Source organism: Mirounga angustirostris, unplaced genomic scaffold (genome assembly GCF_029215605.1).
Source record: "Mirounga angustirostris isolate CCGP_5_RB_7025 unplaced genomic scaffold, mMirAng1.0.hap1 SCAF_13, whole genome shotgun sequence".
NCBI lineage: Eukaryota > Metazoa > Chordata > Mammalia > Carnivora > Phocidae > Mirounga > Mirounga angustirostris.
Window position 1 is genome coordinate 7,630,491 of NW_026991721.1, and position 18,794 is coordinate 7,649,284.

Here is an 18,794-nt window from a genome sequence, read left to right on the forward strand (position 1 = left end):
GGGTGGCTTCAGTTCCCCTGGTCCTGGCGGGCAGGCACCCATCCGTGTGTGTGTGTGTGTGTGTGAGAGAGAGAGAGTGTGTATCCGTGTGCACACGTGTTCCTCGGGCTCAGCGGCTCGGTTGTGTCCATGTGCCTTTGTGCACGTCTGTACCTCTGAGCTTGTGTGCTCGCGCCTGAGTGTGTGTGCAGGTGCGGGCACGTCTGTCCTCGTGTCTTCTGTGGCGTGGCCACATCTCTGTGTGCCTCTGTAGGAGTGCCTGCATCTGAGTCTGCATCTCTGTGTGTCAGTGTTTACCTCTGTGTGCGTGAGAGAGTCTGTGTGTCTGCGTGGACGCAGCCTTCTGAGGGCTGGAGATAAGATTTAGTGCTGATGTGACTTTTACTTGCTCTTGATGTCATGTCTCCTCTGGAACAAAGGGAGAGATGGAGGGAGGGAGAGGGGAGGGGAATGGGCCCCAAGGGAGAGGCTCATGGCGAGGCAGAAGGGGGCAGAGAGATGGGAGGAAGGAGGGGGGTAAGTAGAGGCAGGAGGAAGAAGTGGAGGGCGGGACAGAAAGGAGGGAAATCAGGGAGGGGAAAGAGCCAGGCCACAGAAGAAAGCAGGAGGGCTGTTGGGGGGAGGTGACTGAGCCAGGAGGGGAGAGGAGAGGGACCATCAGTGCTTTCCCAAGCAAGCAGGGTAGCCGGGGATAAGAAGGGGAGCCAGCTTGGGGACATGTGGGGAGTGAGCCCCTCTGGACACCACTGAGCCATTTCTTGGGGGTGGCGTGGTAGCCTGCTGGTTTGGAGGGGGCAGTGCCTGGGCCTGCGTGTTGGTGTGTGTGTGTAACACACCCAGGGGTGAGACGCATCTGTGCATCTCTCTGTGAGGTGCCTGCTTGTGTGTCTGTCAATCTTGTCTCCTGTTGCCAACTTCCTTCTTTCGGTGCTGGTCCTTTTGGGCTTCTGGTAGAAGGGCAGGGACTGAGACTGGGAGTGGTTTCCGGGGGGGCGGTGGCTGGGGCCTCCTCCGTGGCACAATGTTCTGGACTCTGCAGTTGAGATCTTGGAGTCTTCCGTGCTGCCTTCACCCTCTTTTCCCGACCCTCAGTGCTGTGCCTCAGGCCTAGCTTTCTCCCAGGAACCCGGCCATCCTGCTCCCTAGCCCCTGACAATATCTCCTTTTGGGGATTCTGGTTGCCCCTCCTCCTTTCTCCCTAGCCTCTTGTAGCAGGGAGAGAAGACCCAGAAGCAGCCAGATAAAGTGCCCGAGGAAAGGACCCTTGGTAATGCCATCCGTCACTGCCAACCTCTTCTCCAGGGGGTGGGAGGAGGGGCCGATGCCACAGGTGGACGTGGGGAGGGCTTCCCCAGGCTGGCTGGGCAGGAGGAAGGAGCAGAGATTTCAGGCCTGGGGGATGGGGGTGGGGCGTGGGGTGGGGCGTAGTCTTTAGGGGGCGCACCTGCAGGCCAGACTGACCTGAGCCATGGGAAGACAGGGCAGGGAACCGTCCTCCCCTTCACCAAGATGGCTGGTGCTGTCACGCCTGAGGGAGCTGAGCAGCTGGTTGCCGTGGTGACAGAGGGAGAGTGCCGCATGCTAATGAGGCTGCCTGGGAGCTGGGCAGCGGAAGGGTCTGTGAGGGGAGAGATTTGGCTCCGTCCCTACCCCACGCAGCCGCTCAGGCCTTGTGGGGACAGAGCGCCAGTCCTAGGGCCTCCAGCTCCTGGGCCTGGATTTCCAAGGCTGGAGCCTACAGGCGAGGCTATTTCTGCCTGGAAGAGTTGGGTGAAGGTTTAGGGCTCTAGGTCTGGCTCCTGGATTTAGAAGGTTTGGAAGATGCTGGTAGACCTTGGGGAAAGTTTGTGGGGGACATTCAGAGCAAAGAGTAAGACTCAGTCCAAATGCTTGGTCCTCCCCTGTTTTATGGATGAAACCGTTGTCTTCCCAAGAGCTGTTCGATCCTGATGCAGCTGCCGTCCCTTCCCCCAACTGGCCTGAGCCGCAGAGGTGGGAGACACATGCCTTTCCCCCAAGAGAGGAGAAGGGGGTGAGGTGAACTGCTGCCCACACCTTCCACAGGGTCCAGGCCTTTGGCCCCTGGCCACTCCCTTCTGACCTCCCGCAGCACAGGCATCCTGGCCTCTGCTTTGTCTCAGAGGCACCTCGAGTCCTTTATCTTGATAATCCCACTCTGGCCAGGCTTTTTTTTTTTTTTTTTTTTTTAAGATTTTTATTTATTATTTGACAGAGAGAATGAGAGAGCGAGAGCACATGAGAGGGGGGAGGGTCAGAGGGAGAAGCAGGCTTCCCGCCGAGCAGGGAGCCCGATGCGGGACTCGATCCCGGGACTCCAGGATCATGACCTGAGCCGAAGGCAGTCGCTCAACTGACTGAGCCACCCAGGCGCTAGCCAGGCTTTTTGTCCCTAGGGCCACCCTCTCATTGCCACGGCACTGGGATGGTTTCCAAGGGCTGTTCCTTGCCCACCTTTTTGGCTAGAGACCTGGGATGCAGGGTGGGGGGAGAGGGAGGGCCTGGCTGGTCATGTCAGGGAGCCCTGGGACCTCAGCTTCGCTGGGGACCTGGTGCGGCCAGCCTCTCTGGGGGAGGGCCTTCTGTGGCTGGTGTTCTCTGGGGACTAGGGTGCTGGTCCACTGGGCCAGAGTCTTTCCCCCTAAGGTTTAGGAAGGCACGGGTCAGGACCGACGAGGCTTTTTCAAGGGGCCGAGGTAACCTGGAAAAAAAATCCCAGCCCGTCATGCCCTGAGTCTTGGAGATAGGACTTCTGTTTTCCATTTTCAAAATTCAGCTTTTGGCTCATCTCAGAGAGGGCCGGACCAGAGAAAGGGGGTCTGTAGAGAACTTCTGACCTCTCAGAGAGCCAGACCTCTTGCCCACAGGCCTTGGCCATCCTCTTTGGTTCTTGCTGTCCCAGAGTGTGGGCCCTAGTCTCCTAGTCCTCCTTGTGGAAGGATCCAAGCTCAGGATCTCTGCTCCAGCATTTCCCATCCTCCTATCTGCTTGTGCTCTAACTTTGTCCTCCCGAGAGCCCCGCTTTCCTCATAGAATCCAGGAGCTCGGCAATCCGTATGGAGGTTGTTGGGGAGGTGGGCAGCTGGGAGGACTGGGGCTGGACAGATGCCTTTCCAAAGCCCACTTTGGTGGGAGATTCCTTCTAGGCCCAGGCCCCGCACACCCCCCTCCACCTTCTCTGCCAGCCTCACAGGGGTGAGGGCGGGGGGGGGGGTTGGGGTCGGAGGTCCCCCCTGTCCACTTAATCCTGCGCTAACAGGACACTCTCTCTCTCTCCAGGTGGCTTTGATTTTTGTGTCGTGTTTTATTTTCTCCTCCATCCGAATCGTTTTTTCTCGTTGACTGTTTTTTTTTCTCTCCGCCTCCCGGAAGAAAAAAAAAAAGAAAAAAAGAAAAAGGAAAAAGCAGCCCTCCCAGCCTCATGCTTCTCCTCCTTTTCCTTTTTTTTTTCCGGCAAGAAGAAAAAAAAGAAACCAAAATCTCCTCTCTCCCCTTGCAGTGACTCCCTGCCCCAACCCTTCCTCTGGTTCTGCCTGTACCCCCTCACCCCCTCTCGTACCCCCCTCACTCTCTCTCTCTCTTTGTCCCCCCCTCGTGCCCTCCACCCTGTTTCCGGCATCGGGGCCCCTCTCCTCAGCTTCCGGGGCTGGGGGCTTTCCCCTCGATGCCTGTCACAAGTTAAAAAGGGTTTTTAAATTGTGGCAGCAAAAGCTTTTTTCTCCCCTCTCTCTGGCTGATTTTGATGACTCGTGTTTTCTTTGTTTCTTTCCCCTTTTCTTTCTTTTTTCTCCTTTTTTTTTTTTTTTCCCTTTCTTTCTTTCTCCCCTTCCCCTTTCCAAGGTCCGGCTCACCTGACGTTAAACAGCGAAGGTATGGTTTGAAGTTCTGGTTTGGATTGGATTGGATTGGATTGCCCCCAACCTGCAACTGGATTTTCTGTTCCTCTCCCTGCCCCCTCTCCCTGCCTCCTCCTGTCCCACTGCCTTCCTGTCCTTCCTGCCCTTCCTGCCCTTCCTGCCCTTCCTGCCCGCTGCCTCTGTTGTCTCTCCGTGTTCTGGGACTGGGGTGCTGGGGTGGGGGCGGGGCCGGCCCCCAGTCTGTGCTCTCCCCTCCCCCGCCCTCCCTGCTGCGCTCCATCCGCGCTCATGTCACCTTGGTTTCTGACATCAAGAGATGTTGCAACTCCTGCCGCTGTCTCCAAGTCACCCTTTTGCGTTTTCCTGGTAGTGTATCTTCTTTTCCCCTTCTCATGGTGGTGTTTTATTTCCTTCCACTCATTCTGATCATTCTTTCTTTTCTGTGGACCCAAGTACAAAGAGAAAAGCATGGGCTGGAGGAAGAGGCTTCTAGGCAGCCTCGCAACGCTCCCCCTGCTGCTGCGGGGTGTCCCCTCTGTCCACAGCGGCAGCGAAGCAGGGAGAGGCAGGGGATTGGGGTGCAGGATGCCCCCTTTGCACAGCTGTCCCACCATCTGCCCTCACCAACATCTCTTGACCCTGTTTGACAGATGAGGACATTCAGGCCCAGAGAGATGAGGTGACTCGTTAGTGATTATATGGCCTTTAGTCGGTGGTACCATTGGGGCTGCTTCTCTATTTTTAGCCTCCCTTCAACCAAGTCCCTACCATCTTTACAAGCCTGGTGTTGAGCAAACCTGACAGCCCAGGGATCCTGACTGTGATCCCCCCCAGCACTGAGCTCTCCCTGGTCTCCCCATCCCTGATTCTTGAGCTCAGGTATTCTGGACCCTTAGGCACTGCTCCCCAAGCCCAGGGCGGTCCTCTGTCAGGGCTCATCTTCTGTAGAGGGGGGTCTTTAGTCTATAGGCAGGAGAGGCCTAGAGGACGAAGACTGGGCTGTGGGGAGAGATTCAGATCTGGAATTTGGGATGGATTTAAGTCTGGGAAGGTAAGGGCCTGGGATTCTTGCAGGGCTGTGAAATCATGGCAGAAACTGTGGGGAAAGGAGGCGTCCCGAGGGGGTGGCCAGGCCAGGGTTGGTTCACTCACCTCCTTCTTGCCTCTCACTGCCTGGTTCTGGGGCTGTTGGCGGTGGCACACCTTTGTCAAAGATGAAGACCCGAAGGATCCAGAGCCCCGCCTCCCCCTCCCCTGAAAGGTCCACAGCTCAGGTGTGATTCTGGCTTCACTTGTGGGGATTTGGGATTGAGGTGGAATAAGAGCCCAGACACGGACGTTTAAACTCCATTCTCAAGCCATCCTGTGGGGCCTGGCAATAGGTGTGGGGGCCCGGGAGCCAGGCACTGAGTGCACGAGTCACTGTCGTGGGTGGGGGGTGTGGAGAGCTCAAGCCAGCCTGGACCCCAGTGTGATAACATGTGTCTGCGGGGGCTTTGGAGAGGAGGCCTGAGGGGTGATGAGCTGCATGGGGGGGCGGGGGGAGGTGGGAAGTGGGAAGTCAGCCCTGAGAAAGGCCTTCCCTACATACATGACGAGCTCCAGTCAGGCAGAACCTCTCTTGGTGTGCATAGCCCTGCTGAAGGCGCGAGGAACAGACACAAACCATGGCCCTGGCCCTGGGAAGCCCCATGATCTGATCTAATTGGGAAAGCAGGGGACAGAGGTGACAGTAAGAACGCTCACTACTAAGTGAGCCAGATGTAGATGGAGAATCAGGTTTGCCTTGAGGACAGGCCAAGAACACAAGAGGCCTTTGGTGTGTGAATCAGGAAGGTCTGGGAGGAGGGGTGCCTTTGTCAGGCTTTTGGAGGAATTGAAAAGCATGAACTCCCGCCCTGCAGAGAAGGTGCGAGAAGATGCAGAGTGGGGAGGAGAGTGAGCTGAGAATCTGGTAGTAGAAGCTTAGGGGCCTGCAGGTCCCCAGGGCTGGCCTATTTGCATGTTCTTGGGAAGGAGGAGCTCCTGAACCAGCAGGGAGCCCCCTGCTCCTCCCCGCAGTCTCCCCAACCCTGGGCCCAGGGCAGAAGTTGGTGGCTGTGTGTCTCACAGGGTCTGTGGGCCTGTTGGGTTTGTCATCTGGCTCCTTCCCCAGAGGCCCCGAAGCAAGTGAGTCCCCAGAATAGCACCCCCGTGCCCCACCTGTACCTCCAAGCAGGACCTCTACCCTGGAGAGGGCCTTCCATCACCTCAAGGCTGGGGTGGGACTGGCTGGGTAACCCCCTGTGCCTGACCCCCCCAATTCTGCTTCTCCAGTAGGGTCCTTACTGTTCTCCGAGGGGGGGGCCGGGAGAGGAGGAGCCGGCGATGTGCACCAGCCAACGAAAGGTCAGTGACCCCATGGTCCCCAGAGAGCCCAGCCCTCACCCCTTGCAGGCTAAATGCACTTCCTTGGAGGAGGGCAGCTGAGTCAACAAAGGTGTGCCCCTTTGTCCCCGCTCTGAGGTCCATGGCCTGCATCCCTGGGACCTGCCCTGGTGTGAAGGGCCACAGACTTCCATTTCTTTCCCAAATCTCAGTTGTCCTAATGACCTTTTTCTAGAACACAGATGACTTTTGGTGGCAGATGTTCAGGCCTGTCTTTAGAAAGTATCTGGGAAGCAGGGTAAAGAAGCGGGGTACCTCCCCCATTTAACCATCAAATTCTGGAAGCCTACTAGGTACCAGCAGCCTGGGGGGATTCTGGTTAGGAGATGAGGCCTTTATAATAGGTATGCATCCCCTAAATGAGCCTTCACCACCCTTTGTGGAAGGCCTCATTGCCCTGGGTTTACAGATGGGGAAACTGATGCTTGCCTGAGCCCCCGCGGCTGGCTTTCGGTCCGTCTCAGGGCTGTGTAGGTTCTCAGCGACCTTTTCTGCACTCAGGCTGCTTCTCTTAAGAGAATCTCTTTCCTAAGGAGTTCAGGGGGGCAGTTTGGCAACCCTCAAGGAGCTCAGTGGGTGCCAAGCCCTGGGGCTATTGCATCCCGAGTCCCGTCTTTGCTCCCTAGTACGTGCTGGGCTGTTGGCTTGGCTTTCCGCCATCCCTGCCTTCTTCCCGACTATTCGGTGTCTCTCTTAGCCCACTCTTGAGAAAGTGGCCGGGCCCTCTACCCCGGAAGTCTCCCCGGAACTCTGCAAGCAAACCCACATGCTGCTCGCTGTCGCATTTGTCTATGCGTCGATTTTCTCTCTCGCCGTTATCCTGCATCATTACTGTCACTCCCCTGTTTGCCTCCTCCTCCCCCCAGACCGAGCCCCCTGAGGGCCGGGGTGGGCTGTTGTCGTTTGTACTCCCCCAGTGCTTTTCACAGCTCCTGGCACTTCTGCGGGCACGTGCTCGGCAACTTTATTTTAAATGGGTGAATGGTCTCTGTTCTCAAGGGGCTCATTGACATTCTAACAAATAACTACAAGAAAGCGTGGTCCATGCAAAGTGTATGAAAAGTGCAGACTTTGTCCAAGAGGAGTTAACTTATTCATTCATTTAGAGAGAGAGACAGCACGCGCACACACACACACACACACAAAGTTACACATCAGTGCAAGAGTCATTTATTAGCGGCATAGTTTACAGTTTACGAAGCTCCATCCTGTCTGTTCTCCTTCTAGATGGTACAGCAACCTGTGAGGTAGGTCAACGGTCAGCCCCTTTGTCCAGAGGAGAAAGCTGGGGCTTAGAGATTTGCCTCTTGGTCAAGGTCACCAAGCCGGTGGAAGAGCCAGCATTAGTGCCCAGGTCTTCTTTCTCACATCACACTTCCTCTCCAGGGAGCAGTACAAGATGTTACTAGGCAGTAAGTGCCAAATGAGCAGAACAGACAGCTGGAGTGCTTGAGAGTAGGGAGGGGCGACGGAGGACTGGAGACCTGCCCAGAGGAGGGCTTTGAGCTGGGCCCGGAAAGGAGGCCACTGCTCTGTCCCTCACGGCTCTGTGACAAGTGGTCTCTAGCCACGTTCAGCTTGACTGGGGGCACTTGTGGGGCTCCCCACTCCCTGACTACAGGAGGTGAACAAGTGCGGGGTGGGGGTGGTGGGCATCAGGAGCTGCCATTGTTGCTCAGGCACGGCGGGGAGTTGTAGTTCCTGGAGATGGTGGGTGACAGCGCCCCCTGGTGCTTTAGGTCTGGCTCCTCCCAGGTCTGGTTTGCGGCCCCCTGAGCACCCTGGGTGGGCATCCTTATGGCCACAGAGACCCCCATCAATCCCTTGAGGTCCTGCTGCCCTCCTCCCCATTCGGGGTCTGTCTCTGTCCTTCCCACCGTCTTTGGGTTGTCTTGTTCACATTTGCTCACCTCCGTTCTGTCCCTCTCTTCCAATTCTTTCCCACCCTGTCTGGCTGCTCCAAGCTCTGTCCATCTCTGGGCCCATCCGGGTTGCTGGTGCAACTGGAGAACGCGTAGACTCCTCCGACTCCATGGCTGGCTTTGCCTCCTCTCCTAGGAGATCCCAGGCAGGGCCCAGAGGAATTGAGGAACGGCCATGTTTCTTCATTTCGCCTTGGCAGCTGTGGTCCGGCCCCTGGCCCTCCTCTCTGGTCTCTTTTGTTCTGTCTCCATCCCTTCTTCACGTGATTGCTTTATTCTTTCTTTCTGTTTGACTGTCCCTTTAATGATAGTTCCTCTGACTGCAGTGAAGGTGAGGGAACAGGAGGGGAGGCCTGGCTTCTGGGAAGGACTACTACGTGTGGCAAACCCAAGGTCAAACACGTCCCCTTCTCTGGTCCTTGAGCCCCCTGGCTCTGCCAGGACTTGGGCAGCAGGCCTGGTTGCTATGGAAATGGCCAGGTCCTGAGAAAGCCTTGGCTTCCATTCCCTAGAGGCCCCTGTCCCCCTTTCCTTGCTGGCCCCGTTCCTTCCCCCTCTCCTGCCTGCCCTCGGCTCGCTGCTTGTCTTTAACCAGCTGCTTCACTCTGTCACCTCTTGCTCCATCCGAGCTCTGAGCCGGCTCCATGTTCCTTCTGCCCCCGATGGCCATCTTTCCCCCTCTCTGTGGTCTCCCTCTGCATGGCCCTTCTTCCCCACATCCCCTTCCCGTCTCTGTCTGTCTCCCCTTTGTTTTCTGGCCCTTCTCGCTGGAACCCGAGGGTAGGCAGAGTGGGGTTCCGACTGTCCCCTGTTGCTCCTGCCCCCACCAGCTTCGTGGCCCCGTGGCCTCAGGAAACCGGGCTTTGCCAGCTGCAGTGGGTGCAGTGCCAGGCTCTGGGGCAGCAGCTGGTGCCTTGGCACCCAGAGGCAGTGAGGATGGAGTCTATGGGCAGCGTGCCCGGAGGGAGAGAAGCAGGGCTGTTGTGTGCCGGGGAGGGGCATCTGCGGGAAGCGCACTCGGGTCGCGGCCGCTCCCACACGTGGTGCTTGCTACTGTGGCCAGGCTCACAGGGGCACAGGTGTCTTCAGAGGGCTGTGCGTGCGCCCTGGCATTGCGCCCTGCTCCTTCCTGGGCCTGGTGGCCTAGACTGAGAACCCCTGCGCTCATGAGGGCCTGAGGCCGGCCATCCCTGCCCTCATCCACCCTGTGACATGCGGGATGAGCCATTGCAGCTCTGTGTGTTGGGGAGAAGTGAGTCCCTGTCATTGTCCAGGTCCTCTGCTCTGCCCTGACTCTGTGTCCCGTTCTCTTCCTCCTGTGTGTGCTCTAGCTTGTGGAGGTGTGGGGCTGGGACCCCAACATCCCTCTGCACAGCTGTTGCCCTGTCACTTGTCACCCACTTACAGACGCTACAAATCCCTAGCGTCTCCCAGTCTTTTTTTGCTTCTGCTTGAAAAGTGCTCTTGGAGGGAGCCCTGTGCCAGGTGCTTACACACGCACGCGCGCATGCACGCACATGGACGCACATGTGCACAAGACCCACAGCCATCTGCTGGCTTTCAGGGGTCCTACCCCTGCCCTCTGGGCCCCTCAGAGGCTCTCTGCCTAGGGCCCGTCTGCACTCGCCTCTCAGGTTGGAGTAGAAGATGGGGCTGGGGATGGTAGCCGGCCTGCGGTCATCTGTATAAGCCTCACCTGGTGGCCCACAGCTCCCCGGTGCATATTGCTGTCACCTGCATTGTCCTCCCGTGTGTCTTCCCAGTGCCTTACCCCACCCCACCGTTCCCATCCTCCTCTTCTGCTCCCTGCCGCCTAACAGGCCTGCTGCTCCCATCCCCCCACAAGAGGCCTGAAACTGCCCTGGGCACTGAGAATGACCATCACCAGAGAAGGGGCAGGGGTGGGAGGCAGGCTGTGCTCAGGAGACCCTCGCGCCCCAGCCTTAGGGGAGGCACTCCAGGGAGAAGGCAGGTGGAGGCTCTTCCACATCCCTTTGTTCAGGGGAGTGGCCGATGGAGGGTTGGCCGGGGAGGAGAGAATGCAAACGTCCGCTTTTCCTGGCCCCGTGGCAGCTAAATTGTCACTTGTCAGTGTGAGAGCCACTTAGCAGCCTCCCGCTTTGGAAATGGACACGGGCGAAGTGGACTTCTGACAGTCAAGACGTCCGGGTCCAGAGAGGAGGGTGGACAGGCGGGGGGGGATGGAAGAGGGCCTGAAGCTTGCAGAGGGGGCTGTGGGGCTCCCGCCAGCGCCCAGGATTCACGCCCCGGGCTGTTGGAGGGGCCGCGGGAGGTCTGGCATGCCCAGCCCCACTCAGCTTCTCCCGTTTCCCCACACCGCGGCATCCAGGCAAGGAGGAGTTCGTGGCGACCTTCAAAGGCAACGAGTTCTTCTGCTACGACCTGTCACACAACCCAATCCAGAGCAGCACGGACGAGATCACGCTGGCTTTCCGCACGCTGCAGCGCAACGGGCTGATGCTGCACACGGGCAAGTCGGCCGACTATGTCAACCTGTCCCTCAAGTCTGGGGCTGTCTGGCTGGTCATCAACCTGGGCTCAGGAGCCTTCGAGGCCCTCGTGGAACCTGTCAACGGCAAGTTCAATGACAACGCCTGGCACGACGTCCGGGTCACCCGAAACCTGCGCCAGGTAGGGGGGGCGAGAAGGAGGCGGGGGTGGGGTGGGGGTGGGCAGCTGTGCTGGGGCAGACGGGAGCGTGGCGAGGGGGCAGCCTGCGCTGTGGGTGTGAGGCCTCAGGGCCTGGCCCATGAGGTGTGGTTCTGGAGAAGTTCCAGGCTTGGAGTGTGAGGGCCCAGGAGCGCGGGGCCGCGGGCAGGCTGCAAGCAACAGGAAGCCCAGTGGAGAGGAGTCTGCAGAGCTGCCTGGGGCGGGGGCCTGAGGGAAGGGAAAGGGCCTGGCTCACACTGGTGGCTGCTGCTAGGGTTTCAAGGGCCCCGGGCTAAGAAGTCAGGTGACCTGGCAGGAGGGCAATTTGGGAGACGGGAGGAGGGCGGTAGAGCCTGGGTCCTGGGTGGGCCCTGGGAGCCTGTGGAAAGGCTCTGGCCTGGCATAGTAGCTGTGGGTACCCTGATTCTAGGGCGTAAGGGTGCAGATGTACATGTGGGGACAGAGTGCGGCCTGCCCTCAGGCAGGGCCTTTCTAGAGCAGAGGCAGGGATGGGGTCCGGGCAGGGTCGATGTGCGGCAGGTGTGAGGAGAGCAGGACTGCAGGGTGTGCTTGGCCCCGCCTCTCCTCAGGGCTGCACACTTCCTTCTCCTTGCTCTTCCCGGCGGGCCCAGCAGCCCACGGCGATCTTTCCGTGGCCCCCGGGCCCCTTGCAGGAGCCCAGAGGAGGCCCTTGGGTCAGCCCCTGCAGGAAGGACGAGATTCTTCTCTGCGGTGGCTCCTCAGCTCTGGCTCCCAGATGGACTGCCTGGAGAGGGCATCAGCTCTACCATCTTCGTGGTGGCCTCTGTGCCACTTATAAGGCCCAGGGTGGCTACGGTGGGTGAGGCCATCTCTCTGGCCAGGCTTCTGCTTGACACCCCACCCCCCAGCCCCCTGTTCCGGTCCTGCAGGTTCCTGCCTCAAGCAGAGTCCCAGCCAGACCCTTTTTCAAACCCAGCGCGGCCACTGTGCATCCAGTGATGCTTGTCTCCATCTCCTGACTCCTTTTTCTGTTTACTCAGGCAGGAGCCAGGGGCCCGGGCTTCTGCTGGTCCTTTTCTCTTGGATGCACTGCTTTCTCTTGCAGTGAGTGGCTGGGAAGCTCATCCAGCTCCATTTCCAGCAGGCTGAGTGCCGCCAGAAACGTGGACCGTCTCTGTCCCGGGAGGCACTTAACCGCTGCTGGGTTAGGCCTCCCCTTGCTAGTTACCTTCTCTGTACTTCCTAGTTCTAGCCTTCCTCTGCCTCTCCTCCTCATAGTCCTCGCCGTGCTCCTTCTCCCCCCGTCCTCCCTGACGGGCTCCTCCGTGGGAGTGGGGATCCTGGCTGACCTCACACTCTTCCTACCTGTTCTTCACCACCACTGGGGGATGATTGAATGGGGAATCCTCTTCCTTTGGTGCCTTCCACCTTGCTGGGAGGCCTCTGTGACTAATCCTGCGCTCTCTCCTGAGCCTGCTGCTTGCCATGGCTGTGGGGCTCCTACCTATGGGCCTGTTCTCTGTGCTCCCCGTCCTCCATGGGGTACCAAGCCCAGTGCCATGCCTTGCTTCACGTCACATCGTTCTCTGACCCCGTCAGAGGGCGGTCCTGTGTTGTCTCTATTGTCTGAGCGCACCTGAGTGTGTCTCATACATTTGTCCTACTTGTAGGTGCCATACACACAGTGCCTGCTGGGGGGCGGAGGGCTTGTTTTGGTGCTTCTTGCTGGTTTTCCCTCCGCAGGACCGGTGCTGTCACCCGGTACTAACCTCTGGTAACACGCTGCAAGCCCAGGGTCCCCATCCACGTGTTGCTGGTCAACAAACGTATTGTGCATCCACAATGGGTACAAGAGGGAAAAAAGGCAGTCCACGCCCTCCCAGCCCTTCGGCTCCCGAGGAGACAGGAGGAGTCTGTTAAAAGTGAGCAGAGCATGGGGCGCCTGGGTGGCTCAGTCGTTAAGCGTCTGCCTTCGGCTCAGGTCCTGGGATCGAGCCCCTCATCAGGCTCCCTGCTCGGCGGGAAGCCTGCTTCTCCCTCTACCACTCCCCCTGCTTGTGTTCCCTTTCTCACTGTGTCTCTCTCTGTCAAATAAATAAATAAAATCTTAAAAAAAAAAAAAAGTGAGCAGAGCAAAGCTACATGAGTGCCAAGGGAGCAGCAGGGACCTTAAAAGTCCTAGGAGCTTGAGAGTCACCAAGAGGAGACTAGGGGAGGCGGATGGGGTCTGGCCTCAGCAGTACTGAGTGTAGACAGTGACCCACGGTGGCCTCTTCCTCGGGCTCCCAGAGTCGGGGGTTCAGGCTGGTAACTGCTGAAAATCACTTCCCCCTGGCCTTTATTTTATTTTTTTTTTGAAGTTTTATTTATTTATTTGAGAGAGAGAGCGTGCACCTGAGTGGGAGGAGGGGCAGAGGGAGAGGGAGAGAGAATCTCAAGCAGACTGCCAGCTAAGCACGGATCCCAACATGGGGCTCGATCTCAGGATCATGACCTGAGCTGAAATCAAAAGTCGGACACTTAACCAACTGAGCCACCCAGGTGCCCTTACCCCCCTCCCGGGTCTCTTTTACGACGGGTCAGAGCAGAGTCCGGTCATGGTGACCCCAACACAGGCCTTCAGGGCCAAAGAGGGTGTCTGCACAAAGATTTTGATTGAGAGTGCTGTTTAGGAAGGGTTTCTGGAGGGATCCACATCCATACATGCGAGGTGCAGTCCTGTTTTGGTCACTGACGATCCCCGAGAAGGTCAGCCTCGGGCTTGTGCTCTGGACTCACTGTCCCCACTCAAGGCCCAGTCTGTGGCCGAGTCCATCCTTACCAGGCCCTTCGAGTCCTTGCCTGTTTTTTGGGCAGCTCCTGTCATCCCTAGAGCTGTGGTTCTCAACCAAGGACAGCGTGTCCCCTCAGGCCCCCTGGGGAGACACTGCCGATGAGACACTGCGTTCCCGCCCTGTCATCACATTCCTTCAGCGTGGTCAATATTCATGTTCATTTCTTCTCTCTACCAGGTGGTCCCCTTCTTGAGGGCTTAAAACCAGCAGCTAGTGTGTATTTGTAGCTGTTTTTCAAGCATTTTTCTGGTTCGTTTAGGCGCTTTCTTGAAGCTGGTTGGTGAGTTGCTGGTGCAACTGATTTAGCTGCCCTGAGATTTTGGACATGAGGACCCGGCCGATCTATTTCACCCGAATATCGAACTGCCTCTGATGCCCTGGGAACAACTCCTCTTCCCTTACAAACCAGAGGAAAGAAAGCCTCTCCCTCCACCCCTCTGAATTGTCTCAGGACTGTGTTCCTTCTTTTCACAGCGTTTCTCGGAAGACACTGACAATCTCTTTTCTTTTTTGTATCTCACCTAATTTTCATGAACCATCCTGTGCAGTGGGACATATTCTCATTTTATCAATGAGCAAATCGAGACTCCACAGGTTAGAGAGGTTGCCCCCCCCCCCCCCCATTATCCGCTTAGGAAAGTGTAGGACTGGAAGTCCGAAGTCAGTCTGACTTCGAAGCTACGCCCTTTTTCCTGCCTCCCAGGGAGAGCCTGGTTGTTGTCGCTGGAGCAAAGTGCAAAGGCTGCTCGAATTCGTAATTTGTCTTGTGGATCTGCCATTCTTAGATGTTCCCGAATCTCGAAACCATCTGAGCGTTCTGAATACCTCTCTGAAAAATGGGTCCCCGTGATCCCTGAGTAGAGTGAGCGCCTCTTCTCTGTCCCGAGCTGCTCTTCCTCAAGCTCTGCGAAGGTTGCCTTCATCTAGAGTTCTGTGATTTATGATTTGTGTGTAGAGTCCCCGTCTTGGCTTTCTTGAGGGGTCAGAGCTGCAGCCAGAGTTCAAGGGAGGGAGGGGGCTGAGTTGCCCCTGGATATAATGGCTGAGCCCCCCGCCTCCCCCCCATGACTTGATGCCTTCTTCCTTCCTCCTTCGCTGTCATTCTTGTGCTCTTGGACTCCAGGAGCCCTCTGTTTCTAGAGTGGGGAAGAGCCTTTACCACTGTGCTAGTGGGAAGCCTTAGTCTTCCGCATCCTGGCATTCCGGAAGGCACGGGCTGCTGTGGACCCTTCCCTGTCCTGTGTCACAGGCCGCCAGGAATGGCTTCCAGGATCCTCTCCACTCTAGGTAATTTGGCCACAGTCGCCTTGGGTTTTGGGTTCTGGACCTGCCACGGCCTCACCTACTCCAACCTTGCTATTTTTCAGAGGAAGCCAGGGTGTCCTGACATTAGCGGCAGGCCCAGGCTTTGAGCTCATCTCTCTTTCCTCTCAATCCTGTTTCTGAATTTGCTGTTCTACTTGTTAAGAATTAGTTGTACAAGAAAGTTGAAAACTTTTTTTTTTTTAATTTTAGTCTCTGCAACCAGTTCTAGTTCAAAAAGAATAATAGTAGTTGGATTTTTACATCTAATCCCCAACCCCCCCCACCCAATGCCTTTTTTTTCTGCATTGCTAAACTAGTCAGGGATATCAGACAACTCTTACCTTTTTGGGTGCAACTGATTTAGCTGCCCTGAAACTAATTGTCCCTTGTCCTGACTGTTTGGCCTCTTTACTTCGCGACAGTCCCACCAGCCAGCAGTACTAATTCTCGTATCCTGGGTTAGCCCCTCTCACTGGTCACTGCACCTGACATTCGACTCTTGCCTTCCCGTTATGTAAACTGCTTCTGCATCCCTAATAACTGATATTGGTTATCCGGCACTTCTTCTAGCTGCTAAATATAGAATTCTGTTATTTTTCATTATACGAGGCCCTTATTAATTGTCTTTCTGAATTAGTCCTACGCCCACCAGTGATAATAATGCTGCAACTAATGGATCTGTCCCTAGAATACTTCTTGAAATCACACTCTCGGGTGTGCAGTTTAGTGTTTAATGGAGCAATAGTGTCCCACCATTTCTGATACCCTCCACGAAGCTGCCTCAGTCCCTTTGATTTCTCCTCCACAATGACAAGGGTTATTGGGAAGGTGATTGTTGCCTCTGCCTTTAGCCTTGAGAAGAGAAAATAAACAGGGCCACATGGGGGTGGGGACTCTAGAGACTGGGATAGAAGAAGCTGGCTTATGGCTTAGGGAGGAGTGAGGGGTTTTAGAGGTGGGTGGGCCTCTGTGTTCCTTTTTATGGTGTGGTGTGTGGGGGATATGGATTTCTGGTGCTGGCTGGGGGGAGTGGAGGCTCAGGGGTCTGTAGGTGTGCATGGAAGGAGGCTGGGCTGCTGGAAAAGCCTTACCAATTCCAGGGGCTTGCAGGGGTGGTGGTGCGGGCACTTTATTCCAGGATGGGTGGCTGCCCAGAGGAGCGTAAGGGACCGAGGGTGTGGTGTTTGAAGAACCTGGGGAACTTTAGGGGGGAAAAATGGGTTCTGGAAAGTCAAATTAGGCAGGAAGGAGGGATCAGTGATGAGTGGGAGAGAAGAAGGAGAGGAATGAGATATGCCGTGAACATGAGCCCTCTCCCAGCCCATGGAGGGCAAAGTTTCCTTTTCTCTGTTCTGGTGGCAACTCTATCTCTCTGCTTTTCTCAAGGAAGAAAAACAATAAAAGAGAACCTGCCCCCTTCCCTCCATGACTCCCTGGATCGATTTGCCTATCCTCCATGCCCAGGAAAAGCAGACCCCTATATCCCTTTCTATGCTCCTTGGGAACCTCTTCCTTTTGCCTCCAAATGAAATTGCCTCTCATTCTAGCCAGTCCTGTGATTCTCTAGGGGCGTTGGCCACCTTCTCCCAGCCTGACAGCCAGCTGGCCCATCACCAACCAGTTAACCCATTAACTCGATATGGTCACTGGTTAGCCAGTTGGCCAGTTCTCTAGAAGGCCATCTGGTTGACCAGTTAGCCAACAAGCCATTGTCCATTACCTGAGTCAATAGCCCATCCCTTTCTCGCATCCCTTGTCCCCCTACCCTTCCTTCTCCTCAACTCCCTAACATTTCAGCTGAAAGGACTTACTAATACTGCATAACTGGGTCTGCTTCTTAACCCTCTGCCTTCCCTCTCTCACCCTCTGTTGGAAAACCCCGTTGCCGACTCTGTGTGTGTTACTAACACGCTTATAACCCAGGGGACCAAGGGATGGCAGGGACAGGTGGGGTGAGGTATGAGTGAAAAACCGAACTAACCTTTCTGTCTCATTGCGGAATGTCGGCCATCTTTAAGTCTTTGCTTTCCTGGTCCAGTTCTTTTGTTGTTTTCTTCTCTCTACTAACCAAGGTCTTTAACTGTTCCCCTTCTCTGCAGCCGGCTCTTCCGGGAGGGGTTGGGGGGTGGGCAGAGGAATCCAGAGGAGGGGTTGGGAGGGGGGATTGGGAGAAGAAGGGATTTAATTTTTTTGTGTGTTTTATTTCTCCCTCCCATTATAATTTAATTTTCTTTAAACAAAATGTTTTAGCTGAACCTAAGGTGGGAGGGTCTGAACCACCAACCAAATATATATGGATATATATTTTTCCTCCTTCCTTGAGTTTCACAGTTGGTCATTTTATTTATCTTTTCTTTTCGTTCTGTTCTTTCGTTGTTGTCTTTGTTGTTGTTGTTGTTGGTTTTTTTTGACCCCCCCCACCCCCTCCCCCATATCTCCGGTGAAGCACGCAGGGATTGGACACGCTATGGTAAACAAACTGCATTATCTGGTAGATATCACTCTAATTGTCTTACCGTTTGGTTTGCCGTGGGTTTTTTTAACTGTTCGATTCTCCCTCTTTTGTTGGTTCCTTTCCCCATTTGGTTTTGGTTGTTTTGCTCTTCCGATTGTTTTTGGCGTTCTGGACAATCTTTAGATTTTGCTTCTCTCTTTTAGTTTTCCTCTTTCCCTTTTCTTTCTTTTTTGGCCCAAACTCAAATCCAAAAGACAAATGGAAATCGAGGAATTTGGCCTGTCCCTGCCCTAACCCTGACTCCTGAATTCAGATTCCTGGCCAGAGAGACCCGGGGGCAGGCCCCATGTTCATCGGCTCTGGTTAGACCAGCCCCGATGCCAGGCTGCTGATTTCTATTGCTTTATTTTGTTCCTTTTCCCCCATACCCCCCGCTCCCTCGTTTTTTCTCTTTGATTTAGTTTCTTTCTTGGTCTCCTGAAAATCCATGGAAAACACCATCCCATGACATGCTACGCTCTGGTCACTGTCAGCTCCTGGACAGGCCCCTCCAGTTGGGAGTGGGGGGCTGGGGCTGAGCCTCCAGTGGCAGCCAGCTGGGCAGATTCCTTGAAGCGGGGGAATGGCCCTGGGAGATGCGGAGGGGCCCGGGACCAGTTCATACCAGTTTGGGCGCTGTCCTATGCTGGCTGCCAGGGAAGAGGTGACATCCCCTCCCTCCCTCCTCAGCCTTGAGGGTTCGTGGTTCTGTCTCCCCCAACATTTGCATGGCATGAATGGTCTTTTCCCCCCAGGAGGGATAGCGGCCAGTTCCCCCCACCGCTCTGCTGTTCTGACTAACACTGTGTTTCACACTGTCTTCCTTCTGCCCCCCCATCTCCCCTGACCTCTGTCCCCCTGCCTGTCCCGCATGGCCTCTGACGGCGTGGTTACCTTCCCCGGTGAGGGGATGAGAGGAGGAGGTGCAGGAGGGGTGAAGTGGGGCTCCGTGTTGCCAAACGCCTCTGTTTGGGTTGGGCTCAGTCCCGGTGAGTGTCGGTGTGGGTGTCCGTGTAAACGCAGCTGGTGTGTGTTGGTGTGTGGGTGCGGCTGTGGGTAAATGTTGGTGTGACATTTAGGGGGTGTTAGTGGGAGACTGTGCTGTGTGTCTGTGGGCTTCTGCTGGTGACTCCTCACGTGTGAACGCTGGTGTGAGCTGCGGGCTGTGGGACGGTGCGGAGGTTTGACTCTGGGCAGGGCTCTGGGGGGAGGCGAGCAGTGGGGTCAGCCCTCAAGTCTTGGGCTGTGATGGGCAGGAGCAGGGCAGGAGCTGGGGCGGGCCCTT

General features: G+C 56.2%; 1 protein-coding gene across 1 annotated transcript in view; it reads left to right on the forward strand.

Moving 5' to 3' along the window:
• Nucleotides 1-18,794, forward strand: part of NRXN2 (neurexin 2) — a 99,501-nt gene that overhangs the window by 13,402 nt on the left and 67,305 nt on the right. Inside the window, exons 3-5 of the mRNA XM_064576231.1 lie at nucleotides 3,859-3,888; nucleotides 6,192-6,263; nucleotides 10,575-10,876. Of these exons, the coding sequence (XP_064432301.1) occupies nucleotides 3,859-3,888; nucleotides 6,192-6,263; nucleotides 10,575-10,876 (404 nt within the window). The remainder of the gene's footprint in view (nucleotides 1-3,858; nucleotides 3,889-6,191; nucleotides 6,264-10,574; nucleotides 10,877-18,794) is intronic.